The following is a 16,621-nucleotide window of genomic DNA, read 5'->3' as shown; positions in this document are numbered from 1 at the left end:
AAGCTTTTTAAAATTCACCAGTCGTAACAGCATTTTATATAAAAGTATTACGAAATAATTGTCTAATGAAACGTTGTAACGTGATGAAGTTCTATGCGCCGGATCTCTGCAAAACTTGATTTACCTGTTTGGTCTGTCACGATGAAACCTAGCTTCATTTCTCGTTTATTTTCGGCTGCGAGAGAAACACTGATTCAAGTCTGTGCTAGGAATTTATTAAAAAAAAACGCTCGTAGAATTATAATGAAATTCCTTTACGCATCTTGCTTGGTATGTAAAATGTTGATGGTTTCTAATAAAATCACAGTGTTTGATTTAATAATGAACAATTTTAGCTTTATTTAGATTCATTTATAAATCTGTATAAAAATAAATATGATGTATGATAATCCTTGTCCAAATGAATAAATGAGTTTAGTTAGGGTTACACCCTAATTTAAACCCTAACCTTGCAAAAATAGGGGTTTATTGCATCATCTCACTTCTGCTAATAGGTGACTAATGTCCACATTAAAGAAAGAATATGAATATGTAGGTAAGTACAGTAAGAAATAGATATGTCTCTTCTAGTCAAAGCATTATTTATTGGCTTTGGCACCTGGATTTTCCAATCCTATTAAATTGTGAGCATTTTTGTAGCCTAATTTTGGTGATGATACGTGCCATAGCTATATGTAGGCAATATTAAACGATTGAAACCACTAAAATATGTTTCGTAATAATAATTACGTATTGCTATAATTGATATTACCCCACACAATTAATTAAAGACCTCGTTGGTCAAATGGCCGTAACCGCAACTGCTGAGTATGGGGTTGTAGTTCCGCTTTCCCGTTCTGTTTTTTATTGATTGGAAAATAAATGGGTTGTGTCTAGCATATCGATACCTTAATAGCAAACCAGGCAACTCCACATGTCGTCAAATTTTATTTTGTTAACATCGAATGGAACAAAAAATATGATAGTTTCAAGGGTTTTCTGAAAAATTTGCTCATAAGGAGTTAGCTGGTTTGCCAATTAAGGTATCGATATGAAGATAGGCTATAAAATACTAAATGAGCCGAGTACTGATAGTGCGAGAATGATGTTTAACTATTTGGCTCTGATTGAATGATATTTGGTTGATTTGTAGTATAAAAGTCCCTAAAATTAAAAAGAAAATAAAAATAGGCTCTCCCGTAATGCAATATTATTAGACTCAAACTTCGGGAAATAAAAGATGTGACGTTATGATTAAGGTACTTAATTTGTAATTAAGTAAAGATAATACAAAACAAATTATTTACGACTAAGTAGATAAGTGCATCAACATTAATAAACTTGACACTTCTGGCTTGGCCTTGCGGATATCAAACAGGGACCCACACTTAGAAATAACAATACGTATATGTATAGAAATGACGTAAATATACTCGTCAATATTTGTATACCTACCAAAGTTTACAATTTACAACTTCATTACTTCGTAGTGAACCATAATAGGCAATTTATCCCATAAACCGTTGGTATGTAAAACCGTCATCAAATAACAAAATATATACTCATATTATGGCGCATTAACTTATTCTATCAGCCTTATTCGGAAATTATATGCAAGCGTGACGTCACTCAACTAATATATTGGAAATATTGCCTACGTCATCACCATGTAAATGGTAGCCAGATAATTTTATAGCCTTTATATCAAACGTCGATTAGACAGGTCATTCAACTTTGAATATTTAAGTAGGTGGCTATGCTATGTCAATTGGTCGTTGACCATGAGTAGAAAAGATATTCACACTATCTTTGGACGGGCTCGTCTACAATCTACATACTACCGATTAAAATGGATGATGGATGGTAACAAGCTTCTTAATATGGTAATATTTATACATATTTTCCTCTAAACGTGTTGTGTTTGGGTAGTTTCCTCTTAATTTTATTACCATATACAACAAAATCACAGTTGTAGTATTTGTACGTTCCCAAGTCACCTACTGCATGCCAAAGAATGCCATATTTAAAGTTTCAAGCATTCGGAATATCGGACAAAGGTACCTCGTCTGCATACATAGTTACGTTCACACCTGTGAACCTACATTCAAACGATATTCCAGTTGTGTAAAAAGAAAACAGTTCCACGTATGTATCACAAACGTTAAATTCGAAGAAAAACATCGGCAAATACACGAATTCTGCCCATACGATGAAGTATGCGAAAGAACCGTTAGTCCCACCAATCGAACTGATACAAAAGATGATACCAAAAGTATGCAAAGGGTATAAATTATGGCGTAATTATTTCTTTAGATAAAATCCCTTGGATAAAATGTTCTAAAGTGATTATATCTAGCATCGTCACTTCACATTCCTAGCAAAGTTCTTAAGTTCTTTTTTTAAGAGTTCTCACTGTTCTCAGTCGCTTGCGCATTGGGTGGCGTGCGGTAACCACCTCCAGACATCAGCCAATGTCGCTTGAATAACTGGTTTGGTGACCTTTCTGTGTTGCACATTAAACGGCCCATACCATGGATTTATTTAGGCTATCATCGACCAATAAAATAAATGTACAAAGCACTTGTAGGTTTTGTTTTTTTTTTATAAATACTTCGTAAAAGTATGTCCAATCAATTCTTTGTTCCACGTTGAACTTTTCGGTTACATAACGATTACAATATGGTTGTATGGTCAACTTTCAAATTGCTCGAACAGTGCGTCAGAATGTAAATGTTTTTTTTTTCATGTGTAACATACAAATTGATGAATAATTTATCAATACTTATGTGAAGCAGGTTTCAATAGCAATGACAATATACAACTGATGTTTACCTTTATTGCTTAGCTTTAGATAGATACTGCATATCAGTATTACAATATTGACAATATTGCATATTCTATTGGCGATAAACAAATTGAAATGTTCTGGAATGTGTTTCGTGTGGAGAACGTTTTGCGAATACGATTGAGCCGGTTCGCGCGCATCAAAGGCATGCAATACTGCCACGTGGCGATGCTATACCATTGTGATGCTCGGAATTTATTCAAAGCTTTGTCGCTTGAACTACCATCTGATTGAACTCAGCTTTACTTAACTTTTGTTCTTTAGGCATATTAAAAGCTTAAACCTTAAGTGTTTGACTGCTTAAAGAAAACTGTTGAAGTATAGCTACCGCTAGTCACCAGTGACCCTCATGGCGTTTGACGTGTGAAAAGGGGAATTAGGTACATTTTTCAATTCTGCTAAAAGAATGCCTGCTAATAAGCTTGGAATTTAGGTTTTACTAAACAATACATAGTATATTTTACTATGGTATATCAGTACAGGACAGTACCTACTTTAAATAATTCTACATGTGTTTACCTTCAACAAATAATTTGACTCATCTTATTTTTCAAAAAACAATCTCAGACGCCTTTTGTTCAAAGGGAATTCCTACAAATTAATTCTACATGCAACAATACAATTTGGAATTATCAAAACATGTGTCATGATTTTACAATAGTTACCTACTTTGGTATTTGTAATTAACAAAATAAACAATAAATTAATATTGCAAAATAATTTGAAATAATATAATTTAAATGTTGGAAATCTTGTCGCAGCTGAGGACTTGATGAGTCATTGTCATCTTAAATTAAATAAACGTTAGCTAATGTCAAGTATTTTTGGTGTTATACGGAAACTCATTGAACACAAGTACATACCAATATTCAAAGCAAGTTTTTAACCAATAGTTTTACAATCAATTACAGCTTGAATCTTTTAACACTATACATTTATACTGTAGACTGCCTAGCCGGTTACCGGAGCTTCGGTTCAAAAAGCAGGAATAGGAACGGGGTGGTTTTTAGTCAGTATGAATCTGACATTCCCTCTCGCCTCGCCCAATGCGGGAGAAGGCATTGGACAAAATGATTTGTGGATTCGGTCCAATCCTTCATGGATGATGGCGAATACCAAGGGATATGGGGGTCTAAAGGGGTCCCTAATACCACTAGATTGTCGTCGTATAAAAGCTTTTATGTATGCATGTAATGAAGTTGAACTTAAACCTTAGTAAGCTTACTGGCATTTCCTGTACCACCTGTCGTCATGTCTTATGAGGTGGTAAATCTGACTCATATTCAAATTAATACATTATTTTTATGCAGACAGATTTCTACTAATAAATAGGTGCTGGTCTAATTGTATCGTTACAATAAATATTGTCATTGGCATTATTTTTCCTGTGAATTCGTGCTATTTTCGTCCCTTTGTTATACTGAAACTTAACAAATAAGTGGAATACAAAGCGACACCATTTGTTCTTCATATTAAACATTGGCAAGAATAATTTATTCCGTAAAGAACATTTGTTTAAAAACATATGCGGAGTAAATAACAATAGTACAACCTTTCTTCAAAACAGACGTAGGAAAATAATATCTAATCCACTGACGATAAGGCTACATTTCAAATGCCACAAACACAAATGCGCGTGAGTGATTGAAAGCTCAGTCTACGACGGCGCAGGCGCTTACGTGACCGTTTATGCGTCCATCTAATCTTCATTCTAAAATGGTTGTTTAAGAACATTTCATTATTATTGTTATTCATTTGCAATTTCCGACGCCTCAATTATCTGCACGACAGTCGAGATCTCTTTTAATCTAATTAATGTTTACCGTCTGAATTCTGATGTATTTTTAGAAGATGCTTTTTCCTATCGTTTTACAGTTTGTGGTAATATTTACTTGATATTTTACCAAATGACGTTTATCGGAAAAGGTAAAGGACACTTATTAAGATTTTTATACAGAGCTAGCACGCAAGCGACACATGTTGTTGCATTACTCTATACGCTGTAGAAACTGCTTTCTATCAGACGATTCTTACCAAATACGTACGTTCCTACAACTCAAGATACTTCAATAGTTTTTTAAGGAAAATGTTTGTTTATGCAAGATATTTTGTCCTTATATTGTAAACAGGTTTTGCGGTAACAAGAATCCTTTTTACGTGATTCATTTTGAACGGGCAACTTTGCACGTATACTGTATGGGGATTTCATAAGGAAATCGGTTTACAATTAAATGTTTCTTATATTTCATCAGTCATTGCAATTACTTACGTAGGTGTTACGTCAAATAGCTACGAAGGTTATATTTGTATCTATAACTATGTTTTTGTTATGTCTATAATGTAATTGGACATGTTTATAACCAAGTTCTATTTACATAAGTATGACAAGAAGGACCACATTTTTAATGTCCTTCTATCCGCTTTAATTTTCGATGTCTTTGATTAGATGAAATTCTTATTAGGAAGATAACAGTATATATCTACTTATTATTTCTTTCTAATATTCTTTTAATAACTATCAAAGCTTAGCGAAATCTTAAGATTAATGAAGTTTTGGGAGTTTGTTTCCTCATAATTTTGCAGACATTTTTAAATGAATTTTCACTTTAAACATTTTCTTTATTATAGAAAACTCGGGCTGGAGTTGGTGCCCCGTCGTGGTGCGGAAGCGGTCGATCCTGAGGATATGAGCCTCGTGGAACTATACAGAGTGCACGTTGAAAGCGCAGAAAGGGCAGCAGCGGTAAGTTAGCAATTATAGGTTTCCTCATCATCATACCAGCAACAAGATGTCCATTGCTATGCCTAGTGCTTCCACAGAAACCATGTTGCGTCAACGAAACATTGTAACCCTCCTTAAAAGTTTTAACCATCTCTCTAATAAAGTCTAGTTGACTGCCGTATTAATATAATTAAGTAGAAGGTATGTAGTATGTATTAGGTAATCTGATATAAAATTTGTTTCTGTCCATTCTTCCCTGGACTATTTTAAGGTTTCAATGATGCACCGTAATCCCGATATTCTGGAGTGTGGAGTCGTCTGAGAAGATTAATGTCTGTAAACAATACTTACGTCAGATCACATAAATAGTTTTGCGTTATCTACCTAATCCTTTATTTTGAAAAGACTTTTATCCTCAACTCACTTGATATTTGGTAACAAGTAATATAGATATGTATTTTTAGTCAAGTTAAGGACAAATCTGGGTGCTGTTCTCATCGGAATGATGAAAAAACGAATGAATCTCCACTACCTACCTACGTCTTTTATATTCCACATTTTTTGTTCGAACAAATCTAAATAATAAAAGGTGACAAATGGACATGTTATCAGAAGCTAATATGTTTGGTTTAACAGAACGACGAACATGAAACTCAGAAATGTGTTGTGGTTAAGCCCAAGTAACAAACTCGTTACTTGGGAGCTATTGACAAATTGTCCATTGCGTAGAACCTTCACAGTATAGCCTCACTTTAATGCATCATTGGGTCAGTGGCTTCTACCACAAGAGGATTTTTTATGCTACTTATACTAGTAACAAAGCTTACGGGCCTTCTGATTGTTATTGGTCACATGGATGCCTCGAGAGCTTTCAAGAGCAGAAATCTGCTAAAGGTCGCTTTGTACTTTGAAAACTACGTGAAACTGTAAGATTTAAACTGGACCTCTCTTCGATAGTATTAGATTACCGTCTCATCGGATCATAAGAAAGTAAAGTGCACAAATATTTGCATACCTACTTGTATTAAATCTCCAACTTAATATCTATAAATTATGATTTGAAACTGGCTATCGAAAATACCATGATCGAAATGGTGAGAGAACACTATTTATGACATAATTATATTACTTATTAGTTTCTATTAGACTCACAGCTGACAACTGTACCCTTAGTATAGTTTGCTTTACGTTAAAATTAATCGAAACGACAGCACGTTCGGCACTCTGATTGGCCAGCTCGAATAAACCAACCAATCAGAGCGCCGAAGGGGACTGTTAGCTGTGAAGATTAAAGCCCTAATTATACGTTGCATTATCTAGTATTTCATAAATAGGCTGAGGTGAGATAAGATGACTCGTCAAACTGGCTTTTAGGTACTATGTAGTGGAAATACATTTTGGTATGTTAGATGGAATGTTTACAAGTCTATCTTGATATTTTTAGGATTTGTTTCATTTAATATTTGTATTACAAGTTTATGTGCTTAATTGTGGTCAAATTAATTATTACCTAATACTTACCTATATTTTTATATTACAGTTGCATTTAATTGCGGTCAAATTAATTATAATTACCTAATACCTATATTGATTAGTGTAATGTTGCCATAAGTGGGTAACTACAATAATTATGTTCGATAGAATTCAAGAATGGAAATTATGTACCTAAATAACAAATCCTGCATAAGAACAACAAAATACAAATATTATTCCTTTGTTTAAAAACGAATTCTTTTTTTATACATTGCTAATATTGAAACGATCTTGTGTCTATTCTAGCTCAGTTTTCCTACAAATTATAGTTATATACCAAAGGATAAATCAAAGTAGTGTATTTAACAACAGAAAATAATATCCTTAAAGGAAAAAAATAGTACTTATGGCATCTATTGACACATCAGTAACTAGTTTATGCATAAACATGGATGATTTAAAGAATAACCCAGATGAAATTTCCTTAGTTTAACTTAAGTATTCATTCATGGCTTTTTTTCCTGTTTATATAGTTTTACTTAGTTAGTGCGTAATAAATGACCTATGTGTGCTATCTATTCAATAGTTTGACGTACATAATGTATAGACGCATTTATTTATGTATATCGGAAACCTATTACGAATTATTTACAAGTTTGCCCAAGTTTCAGCGTGTTGATAGTAAACTTGGAGTTTTTTTCTGGTTCCATCGTATACCTATCTAGAAACCTATACTTGGAACGAGCAAATAGGTTTACTAAGGAACTGATTGATATAATCTTTTATCTAATTTATATAGATCTAATTGAAATAAATTAGGTATTTTATTTTGAAAATGACTTGACTTTATGTAGGAAAATGAAAACTTGTTAATCATTGCATTATTCCCTACAACATGCCTAGTCAAGGAAAGTTGTAATGGATAATGCCTAAATTTTTACTAAACTACCATAAACCTATCCTCACTCGAGCTACTGCAGACGAAAACTGCCTCGTTGGTCGAGTGGTCGCAAGTGCGACTGTGGGGCTACGGGTTTACTTATTATTCTGTGTTACGGGTCTCGTAGCCCAGCAAAGTATTGCTGGGCTTCTTTCGGTATTTCGAAAATTTCATTGTAGTAACACGGAGCCTAGAATCGTGCCCACTATATGGCAATAAGTTTACCCTTTTAAATTACATCGGACTTATAACACAAATGGTAAAAAATGGGTGTATAATGTACAGTGGCATTAAGTGCCGCAATGTGCACCTCTGCCTACCTCTTCGGGGATAAAAGGTGTGACGATACGACTAACATCTCTTAATACTGCTACGAGTTTCATTAACAAGTAAACTAAATTGATTATACCCATATAACATTAAAAGGTCATAACTGTATATTAAAACAAGTACACCTAATAATATAAACAGATGGTTACCTACAGGTTATTCCTGTCCAAGGATACGCGATACACGTTTAATTTTATTTATAGCAATTTGCGATAAAACTTACCCTAACAAACTTGATCCAGACTTAAGTGGGAGTTACGAGGTAGCTTAGGTATGGGATGTACCTTCCCTGTGTTTCTTGTTAACCAATAAGGAAGTTGGTTTAATAAAAATATTAGTTGTTCATCGTGGTTTCATTAACGTACGTCTTTCGTGGTTTTTAGTCGATGTTTATTATTTAGTAAGCTTTCAAGAAAACGATAGTATAAAGTACCTAGTGCCAAACCACTGACCACTTTAGAGGGCAGTTTACTTATTTAAAAGTACATGGATATTTTAAAACCGTCTTTATGAATACGATAATAATGTTTGTTCTTGATTGTTCATATTTAAGTAGGACTTAACCACCAAACAACAGACTTGTGACTCAAACAAAAGAGGAAGAATCAAATTGGGAAGAATTTGAATTTGTTACCCGATAGATTTTTCTGAATTGTTCTGATTGTCAAAAGAAACTACTACCTTATTCCTCTATGAAAAACAAATAGCATCTGATATAAGTTTTTAAAAGTAAATGGCGCTTGCAACTGTGCCTGAATATCGAAAACTCACAAAAACTAATAAATATGGTAAATATCCCGTTTTCAGTTCTAATGAAATAGCATCTGAATTCAGCATTTACTTATTAATTAACAAGACCAAAACTGCGTAATATCAGAAGTACCGTTGTTCTTTCTACAACAAAGCAAGAAATATTGCTATTGGACTAACTGTAAGTCGAGAACTTGAGACAGACGACATCGAGTCACCTGTCAAACAAGTTAGGGACATGTTAAACTTCAGTTAGTGGGTTCTTTGGTGTTAATGTCATCGTATTGTATTGTTGTTTAAACCTTTACCTATTTTAGAGTAATCTACATAGCATATAGGTAAAGTTTTGTGTTGGGGGGTTTTGTGTATTGGGTTTTTGAGTCCTGTGTCATATTTACATTCCTGGCCTGTTGTCATACTTAGCATATTTTCAATTAAATTTTTAAGTTATTTACGAAGCAAAAGTATCTCAATTAACGTAGTTCTGGCTTGAAGTAAGTTGTGGAACATTGGTTTTTAATCGCTACGAGTCTGACACTACCTCTCGCCTCACCTAGGGCAGGAGGAGTATTTAATTCGATGATTTTCCCTCCTCAAAAAAGGATCGACAGCTCAGTCTATCTTTGGTCCTTCATTCATTCATTCATAACTTTACGCCTGTCTCCCATGGGGGTAGGCAGAGACAATGGACCTCTAATAGCTAATTTATTACCTTTGGTCCTTAACCCTATATAATCTAAGAATTTAAAAGAACTGCTCGGATTCATTAACACGGCACCTAGCAACTTGATTCACATAAATGTTTATCCCATTCCAACAGCATATCGACTTACACTCGTAAACGTTCTTCATGAGAACTTAATATACTTCTTTTATATCAATACTTTTCTTCTCACCGGAAACTATAAAACCTACTTATATTTATTGTTATAATATCGTAACTGCTATAAATACCAGTTCAACTTTATAACACGTCTGGGAATTTAATTACGTCTTCAGCATTAAATATTAATTAAGGATATGTTATTATGTATCCAGTATAAATCTAGTAGTAATCGTGGTTGCTAGGAAGTCTATAGTTCGATTTAGATCTTCGTTCTTAAGATACATAATAAATGGCATGAGACTTTATATGCAAGAAGCCAGCAAACGACCAGACAGATGACCAGACCCAGTAAGCAATCACCGCCCAAGGACACCCGAAATACCAGAGGCTTTACTAGTACGGCGCCGGCCTTTTAGGGGTTAGGAATTTAAGGGTTGTTGACGAATCGGGGTATGGGAGGATTGAGAAGGGGATAATCAGGCTTCCGGTCACTTCACTCATACAACGAAAGACGCTTCACGTCAATTATCTGTGAGACCGTGATATCCAGTCGAGCCGGTCCATCCCAAACTTAAAATTTTTAAATGTATTGTATATTAAAACTTTAAACAGTGTTTTAAACAAGGCAATGCTCGTAGGTTCATCGTTTTTCCTGTGCATTAACTTCATTTTATATTCTCAGTAATGAATGAATGTTCTACTGTTACGTACCTTCAGCATAACTAGAATGAATAAGAAACAAGTAATTCAACCAATCATTGTGTAAACGCCGTAAACAAACATATTCCAGGAAAAGGTTTTAGCTGTAGTTGTAGGCTGTGGGGATTTTTTAATTACCGCTTTTCACCAGTTTTGTTATTTATCCCATTACAGTAGGTACGGAGCGTACTTAACTAGTACAAACTCCGTGTTTTCTTTGAAAATCCTGAATACTTTAACTGTCTTTCTGGTCGTGTGGATAGCTATGATATAGATGTGTAATTTGACAGATTAAAGGTGCTTTTCCACCAGAGATTTGCTATGTAACTATGCTACGCAGATGTAATAGCTAAGCTGTGAAACGATGTGACCGTTTCCACTGATACGAAACTATGCGATGTATCGAGCAGGGAAACCATCCATAGCACGCAGCTTTCTATATAAAAAACATAGCTTAGATGAGTCTGTTTTCACCAGAGCAAGTGCTATAATATGATCGTGGAATATAAACACATCCACGGCAACGTAGCATGGCACGTGGTAGACACACAGTGGAGACACATTCTCTGGTACAAAATCACCCTAAGTCTGCTAAAGAAGTAACTAAAAGCCTAATGCTATGTCACTGGTTTGTGATCCATGATCATGATCATCATAAGTTTGCAAAATTAAAACTTTAACCTCAACAGACTCACTTGAATCTACTCAACGTATGAGACAGTATCTAGTACCAAGTAGGTTTAATGAAACACAGTTCAGTAGACTTAATGAATAGCTGATGTCTTACATGGCACGATTTCTTTTAATACTAGTCAGCGAATCAGTGCTTACTTGCCATTAGGCAGGTAATATAACATCGCCATTTATGGGATACGTAGCTAAGTGATTTAAGTGAGGTCGGGTTTCATAACTTAGTAACATATGGTACCGCTTATCTTATGTACTAAGTACATACTTAGATATATAGTATACACATTAAATCATGCCTTTTACTTGTATTGCTTGAAGGGATAGTTTACTTTCAAAAGTCTTGTCTTGACGAGCCTATTGACATAAACGAATTAAATCGGAATCCGAAACGATATGAAACAAATTAGAATTTATTCACACACTGTAATTTAGTAATAATTACTGTTATCTGCTGGGCTGACTTGTGTTCTGTTTACCAGAGTCGGAATATTTATATACCTATCGTCAAGCCCTTTATCCCCGAAAGGGTAGGAAGAGGTGCATATTACCGCACGTAATGCCACTGTACAAGTGTACAATGTACATCCACTTTTCACAATTATTGTTACAAGTTCCATGTGATAGGGTGTGAGCTTATTCCCACTGAGGTACCAGACTCCGTGGTACCACTGAGAATTATTGAAATAATGAAAAGAACCGCAGTTATACTTTACACGACCCGGGAATCGAACCCGAGACACTGTGCCCGGCATAATTAGGGATTTAAAAAACTACCTACCTATATAACGTTATTGAAAAATCTACTACCTATGCCTAGAATAATATAACTGTAGCTAAGGCGATACACACTGTGCTAATAATTAAAAATAGCTTTTTGACAAATAACAACTTCGAACTTGTAACCAGTTTTACAAAGCAATAGTGCTCAAACCCGGTTCCCTTAATAATTGCGGATGGTAGACAGTCGCTCCACATAAAACCAGACTCCAACTTGTTCCTGTACTATTATGGATGAGGAAAACTTGTCTTGTATACTCGTGCGCCTAATGAACTCACGACAAAGTATGTTTTTGAGTGGATTGAGCTTGGACATTGGATCTAAGCATCAGCTAGATAGAATCACAAGTCATCTTATGGGTCAATGCTCTGTTTAATCTAGGCATCGTATTCAAATGTTGGTATCTAAATTGAATTTGCAATTTAATGGTTCATAATGAGTTGTAGGTGGGATTATTTTACTATGTTTTATGTTGTAATACTAGATGCTGATTGTATGAACATGATAACATTTAGAATGTTATGAATAGTTTTATTAACTTTCTACAGCTTTACTAACACGAAGCTTAAGTTTATAAATCCCTCTTAAAAGTAGGCACAATTCTATTAACACTATCCTACCTATCTGACCATCATAAATCTTTTCTTCTCTTTCGTATTACATGTCAGTTAACGTTGATCACACTGAAGATTACTTCTGCTTTGTGACAAAATAATCCTTATTTGTATAAAAACAACAACCTAACAATGATCTTTATTCCCCAGTGGCGTGGCACACTTCGCCGGGCAGGCGGATCAGGCAGCAGTTTCAACTCAGGCACGCTAACCTCAAACAGCTCCACCACATCTACCACCACAGTCCAATCCCACCACCTCATGTGCAGTATGAGGGACTTTGGCCATACTGCCGGAGGTGACGAGGCAGAACTGCTACTCTGGCTGCACGACGCAAGACGAGCTCAACCTTTGTCAGAGAGATTCCGAATCAGAATAGCCAGAGACGGATTCTCGAATTACGTGGATAGATTGCATGCCAACAGTACTTTATTTGCGGTAAGTATTTAGTTTAGAAGTTAGGTTATTTTATGAGACTACAGGTTTTGAAAGTAACAGAATTTCATATTATTGACCAGTCTTCGATAATATGCTTTGGATTATGTTTTTCGGCTTACTCACATAACTATTGGACGAGGAACTCGACTAGTTTCAAGCCATGCTGGAGGATTCATGAGCTCGTATGAAATAGTTACTTTATCAGTATGTCTCACGAAAGTTATAATATTAACAATATGCTTTTGGAATAATAGTGATATGACTATTTAATAGGTAGTACATCAGTAAGTGTACACTAATAAGGTTTGCTTCTGTCTGGTGTACAGGCACTAGACAGATATTACCTTCTTAAAACTTGTAACTAAAATTTAAAATACATGTTATTAATGTAACATTATTCTTACTAATCTTAAAGGTATTTGACGACCTAGTTCTATAACCGCAAACAAATCGCTGTGAGTTTAAGTAGGTACGCCGACTTTGTGATCTTTAAACTATATACCTATGGTTGTAATACCAAAAGCATAATATTTTCCAGGTCACCGATTTATTCGTTTAGCCTCAGGTGAAATGGCAATTGTTTTATTATGAATATTTATCGTAAACTAAACACACATTAATCAGAGGTCATTTCACGCTCCACTGCTGATAAAGTTTCGCTTCGATAAAGTTTTATTGGAGGAGAAATAATAAGGTTGTAGAAATAATGATCCATATTATTCAAATTGACATTATTTCTTTGCCCCATACTAGGAATTTCTCCTCGGTCTTGGGTGCGTTTACAAACATACAATTTCACATACACGTGACACCCAGACACGAAACAACAATTCGTGGATTACACAGAGTTGCTCTGTGTCAGTATCGAACCTGGTTGCCCAGCCACTGCGCCAACCGTGTAATCCATTTCAGTAAATATGAATAATTTGCAGTTCTGTCGTTAATACTGATTGTATGGTCTCGAAGATGTATATAGGTAGTTTGTAATATTTCATGAATATCAGTAAAGCCATTTTTGAGTTGCTGCTTAAGTAGCTTAACAATTAACAGTTACATAATGTAAGGATGTTGAAATATTATCTAACTAATCATACTAGACATTACACATTAATGAACTAAGGTTTATTGTTACATCTTTGCCATATTGTTTGTACTTAAAAAGTAAACATTACGCGTCGACAATTTTAATTGTAATATGATAGTTTTGTAAGACGTCATTGAGGTTAAGGCCGAAACTGGTTCAATGCGGTATATGGTCCGGTGTCGATAACATAACGTACCTTTTTACCTGTTTTTGTAAAAATACTGCAACGGAGTATAAGATAAGGCGATATCCTATGTGTGTTTGTTTAATTAGTATGACTTTTATAATAATATTAAAGCAGGAAAATGTGTATCGATTATTCCTGGTAGTTTAGAATGCAAACAAAAATGGGAATTGTATGCAGTTAGTACGTATTTGATTAATTTAAAAATTCTTCAGTAAAATTATTTAGGTTTTAACTTCATTTGTATTAAGCGTTTTATCAATTTAGCAGTTAATACTTATCAGAGAATATAATCAATATAACAAATAAGTTTTTTTGCAATTTTAACTACACTATGATGTACAAAAAATTGACACCTTAAATACACCCTATAGGTATCAAAACTAACCGGGGCTCCGGCTCGAAAAGCAGAAGTAGGAACAGGGTGGTTTTTAGTCAGTCTGACACTCCCTCTCGCCTCGCCCAAGGCGAAAAAGTCGTAGGATGATTTGCACCCTCACAAAAAAAAAATGGTATCAAAACCAAAACCAGTTTAAAGTATCAACATATCTTCCAGGACCTATCAACGACGGATCTCTCTCGAGAGCTATGGCTGGTCGCGTGGGTGATACGAGTGGGGCGATGGGCTGGAGCCGGCAGCAGCGGCAGCGGGACTGGGGAACGAAGAGGTCCGGTAGCCAGAAGACCCTTGGGTGCTGGAGTGTTACCTCTAGCTGAGTTCTTAAGACAACCTGGACAACATCCTGGAGAGAAGGAGTATACGTTTAAAGTGAGTGATTTAATTTTATATAATAGCGTCACGCCTTTGAAAATAGTTAGGTAGTTACTGTAGTGAGTATTAAGGTAGCATTGACACATGGACTGGGCTATGAGCTATGCGACGTGTGACGAGTCACGTAAATAAAATTGTTCCATGTGAGAATCTAACATGGAATTACTGTGTTATTTGGTCCACAAACATTGTGTTTACCTATACTTTTTAAATATTTGCTGTTAAATCAAATTGCTATAATTACCAGCTGTATTTTTTCATTTCAATGTTTGTATTGCTTTTTCATAGGTGTATCAATGCGAAGAGAAAGATTTCCACCAACTACATGACATGCTAATAAGGAAACAAACAAACAAGTGCAATATTCTACCTGGACAACCCAACTATGGTAAGTCATACTATTGCAGGAAAAAACATTTATTGTATTGCCTACATATTTACCTACTTAATCACGATACCTATACTCAACTAGGGAAAAAAGTACCGATCCTTTAATATTCTAGTTGTGTGTGAATGAAACCGAACGACTGATGTTCCGAACCGATATAATCTACAAGAACAGAGCCTACTCATTATTAAAACATCTACAAATCCATAGTGTTGCTGATTTCTATAGACAGTACTAATCGCTTATCATCAGACGATACGTCAGCTCGTTTTTGTTCTATCTCAGCAAAAATTCAAAAAGGTTTATATATGAAATCCAGCCACTGCAAGACCCACAGACCCGAAGCTCCGGCTCGAAAAGTAGGAGTAGGAACGGGGTGGTTTTTAGTTAGTAAAAGTCTGACACTCCCTCTCGCCTCACTCAAGGCGGGAGAAGTCATTGGATGATTTACCCCCCCCCCTCTCCAAAAAGCTACTACAAGAGACATATCTTAAATACTCAAACTCTTCAGCTAACATAGGTTACAGGCCCTTCTCCTCAAGAAGCCTTGAATACAAAGGTATTCTTTCTACACATTACCAATAGCTTAAGCATGTAATATACTATATTATGTACTTACAAACAACTTAAGATGAAAAATATATCCTCTTAAAAGCTTACAGCTAAGAGATTCGCTAATCTAGTCACATAAGATTATGTCACGGAATAAATTGCAAGCATTAGATAACGCTGCTCATGTCGAGAACCTGTCTGATACCTGTTCTGGGAAAACAAGAGAATGTCTACTGCATATCTATTAGCTTAGACTTTGTGCTAGACTTTGTAAACTGTCTTAGTATTGATGTTTGCTGTGTCAACGATTAAACGGTTTCGGAAAGCTAACATTAAGTAGTGAGTCTTGTTGGATGAGAGTACGACTATATAGCATACTGTTTTAGATTGGATCCCTTGTTTAGTCCAAGGTCCTTTTAAATCGGAGCTGCGGACTACTTAGCTGGTTACCGGGGCTCTGGCTCAAAAAGCAGGAGTAGGATCGGGGTGGTTTTTAGTCAGTAAGAGTCTGATTTAAGTTTTTAAACTGACATGGTCACTAACACTATTATTAGAAC

General features: G+C 35.2%; 1 protein-coding gene across 3 annotated transcripts in view; it reads left to right on the top strand.

Annotated features, from left to right (window-relative positions):
* The window catches only part of LOC118262119 (dedicator of cytokinesis protein 4), a 68,290-nt gene that overhangs the window by 26,088 nt on the left and 25,581 nt on the right, over positions 1 to 16,621 (top strand). For all 3 annotated transcript variants that reach the window (XM_035573261.2, XM_035573262.2, XM_050701428.1), the window contains exons 5-8: positions 5,453 to 5,567; positions 12,797 to 13,084; positions 14,909 to 15,121; positions 15,413 to 15,512. In XM_035573261.2, coding sequence (XP_035429154.2) covers positions 5,453 to 5,567; positions 12,797 to 13,084; positions 14,909 to 15,121; positions 15,413 to 15,512 — 716 coding nt within the window. The remainder of the gene's footprint in view (positions 1 to 5,452; positions 5,568 to 12,796; positions 13,085 to 14,908; positions 15,122 to 15,412; positions 15,513 to 16,621) is intronic.

The sequence above is a fragment of the Spodoptera frugiperda genome, chromosome 20, assembly GCF_023101765.2.
Source record: "Spodoptera frugiperda isolate SF20-4 chromosome 20, AGI-APGP_CSIRO_Sfru_2.0, whole genome shotgun sequence".
NCBI classification, from domain to species: domain Eukaryota; kingdom Metazoa; phylum Arthropoda; class Insecta; order Lepidoptera; family Noctuidae; genus Spodoptera; species Spodoptera frugiperda.
This window is presented reverse-complemented; position numbering and strand designations above follow the sequence as displayed.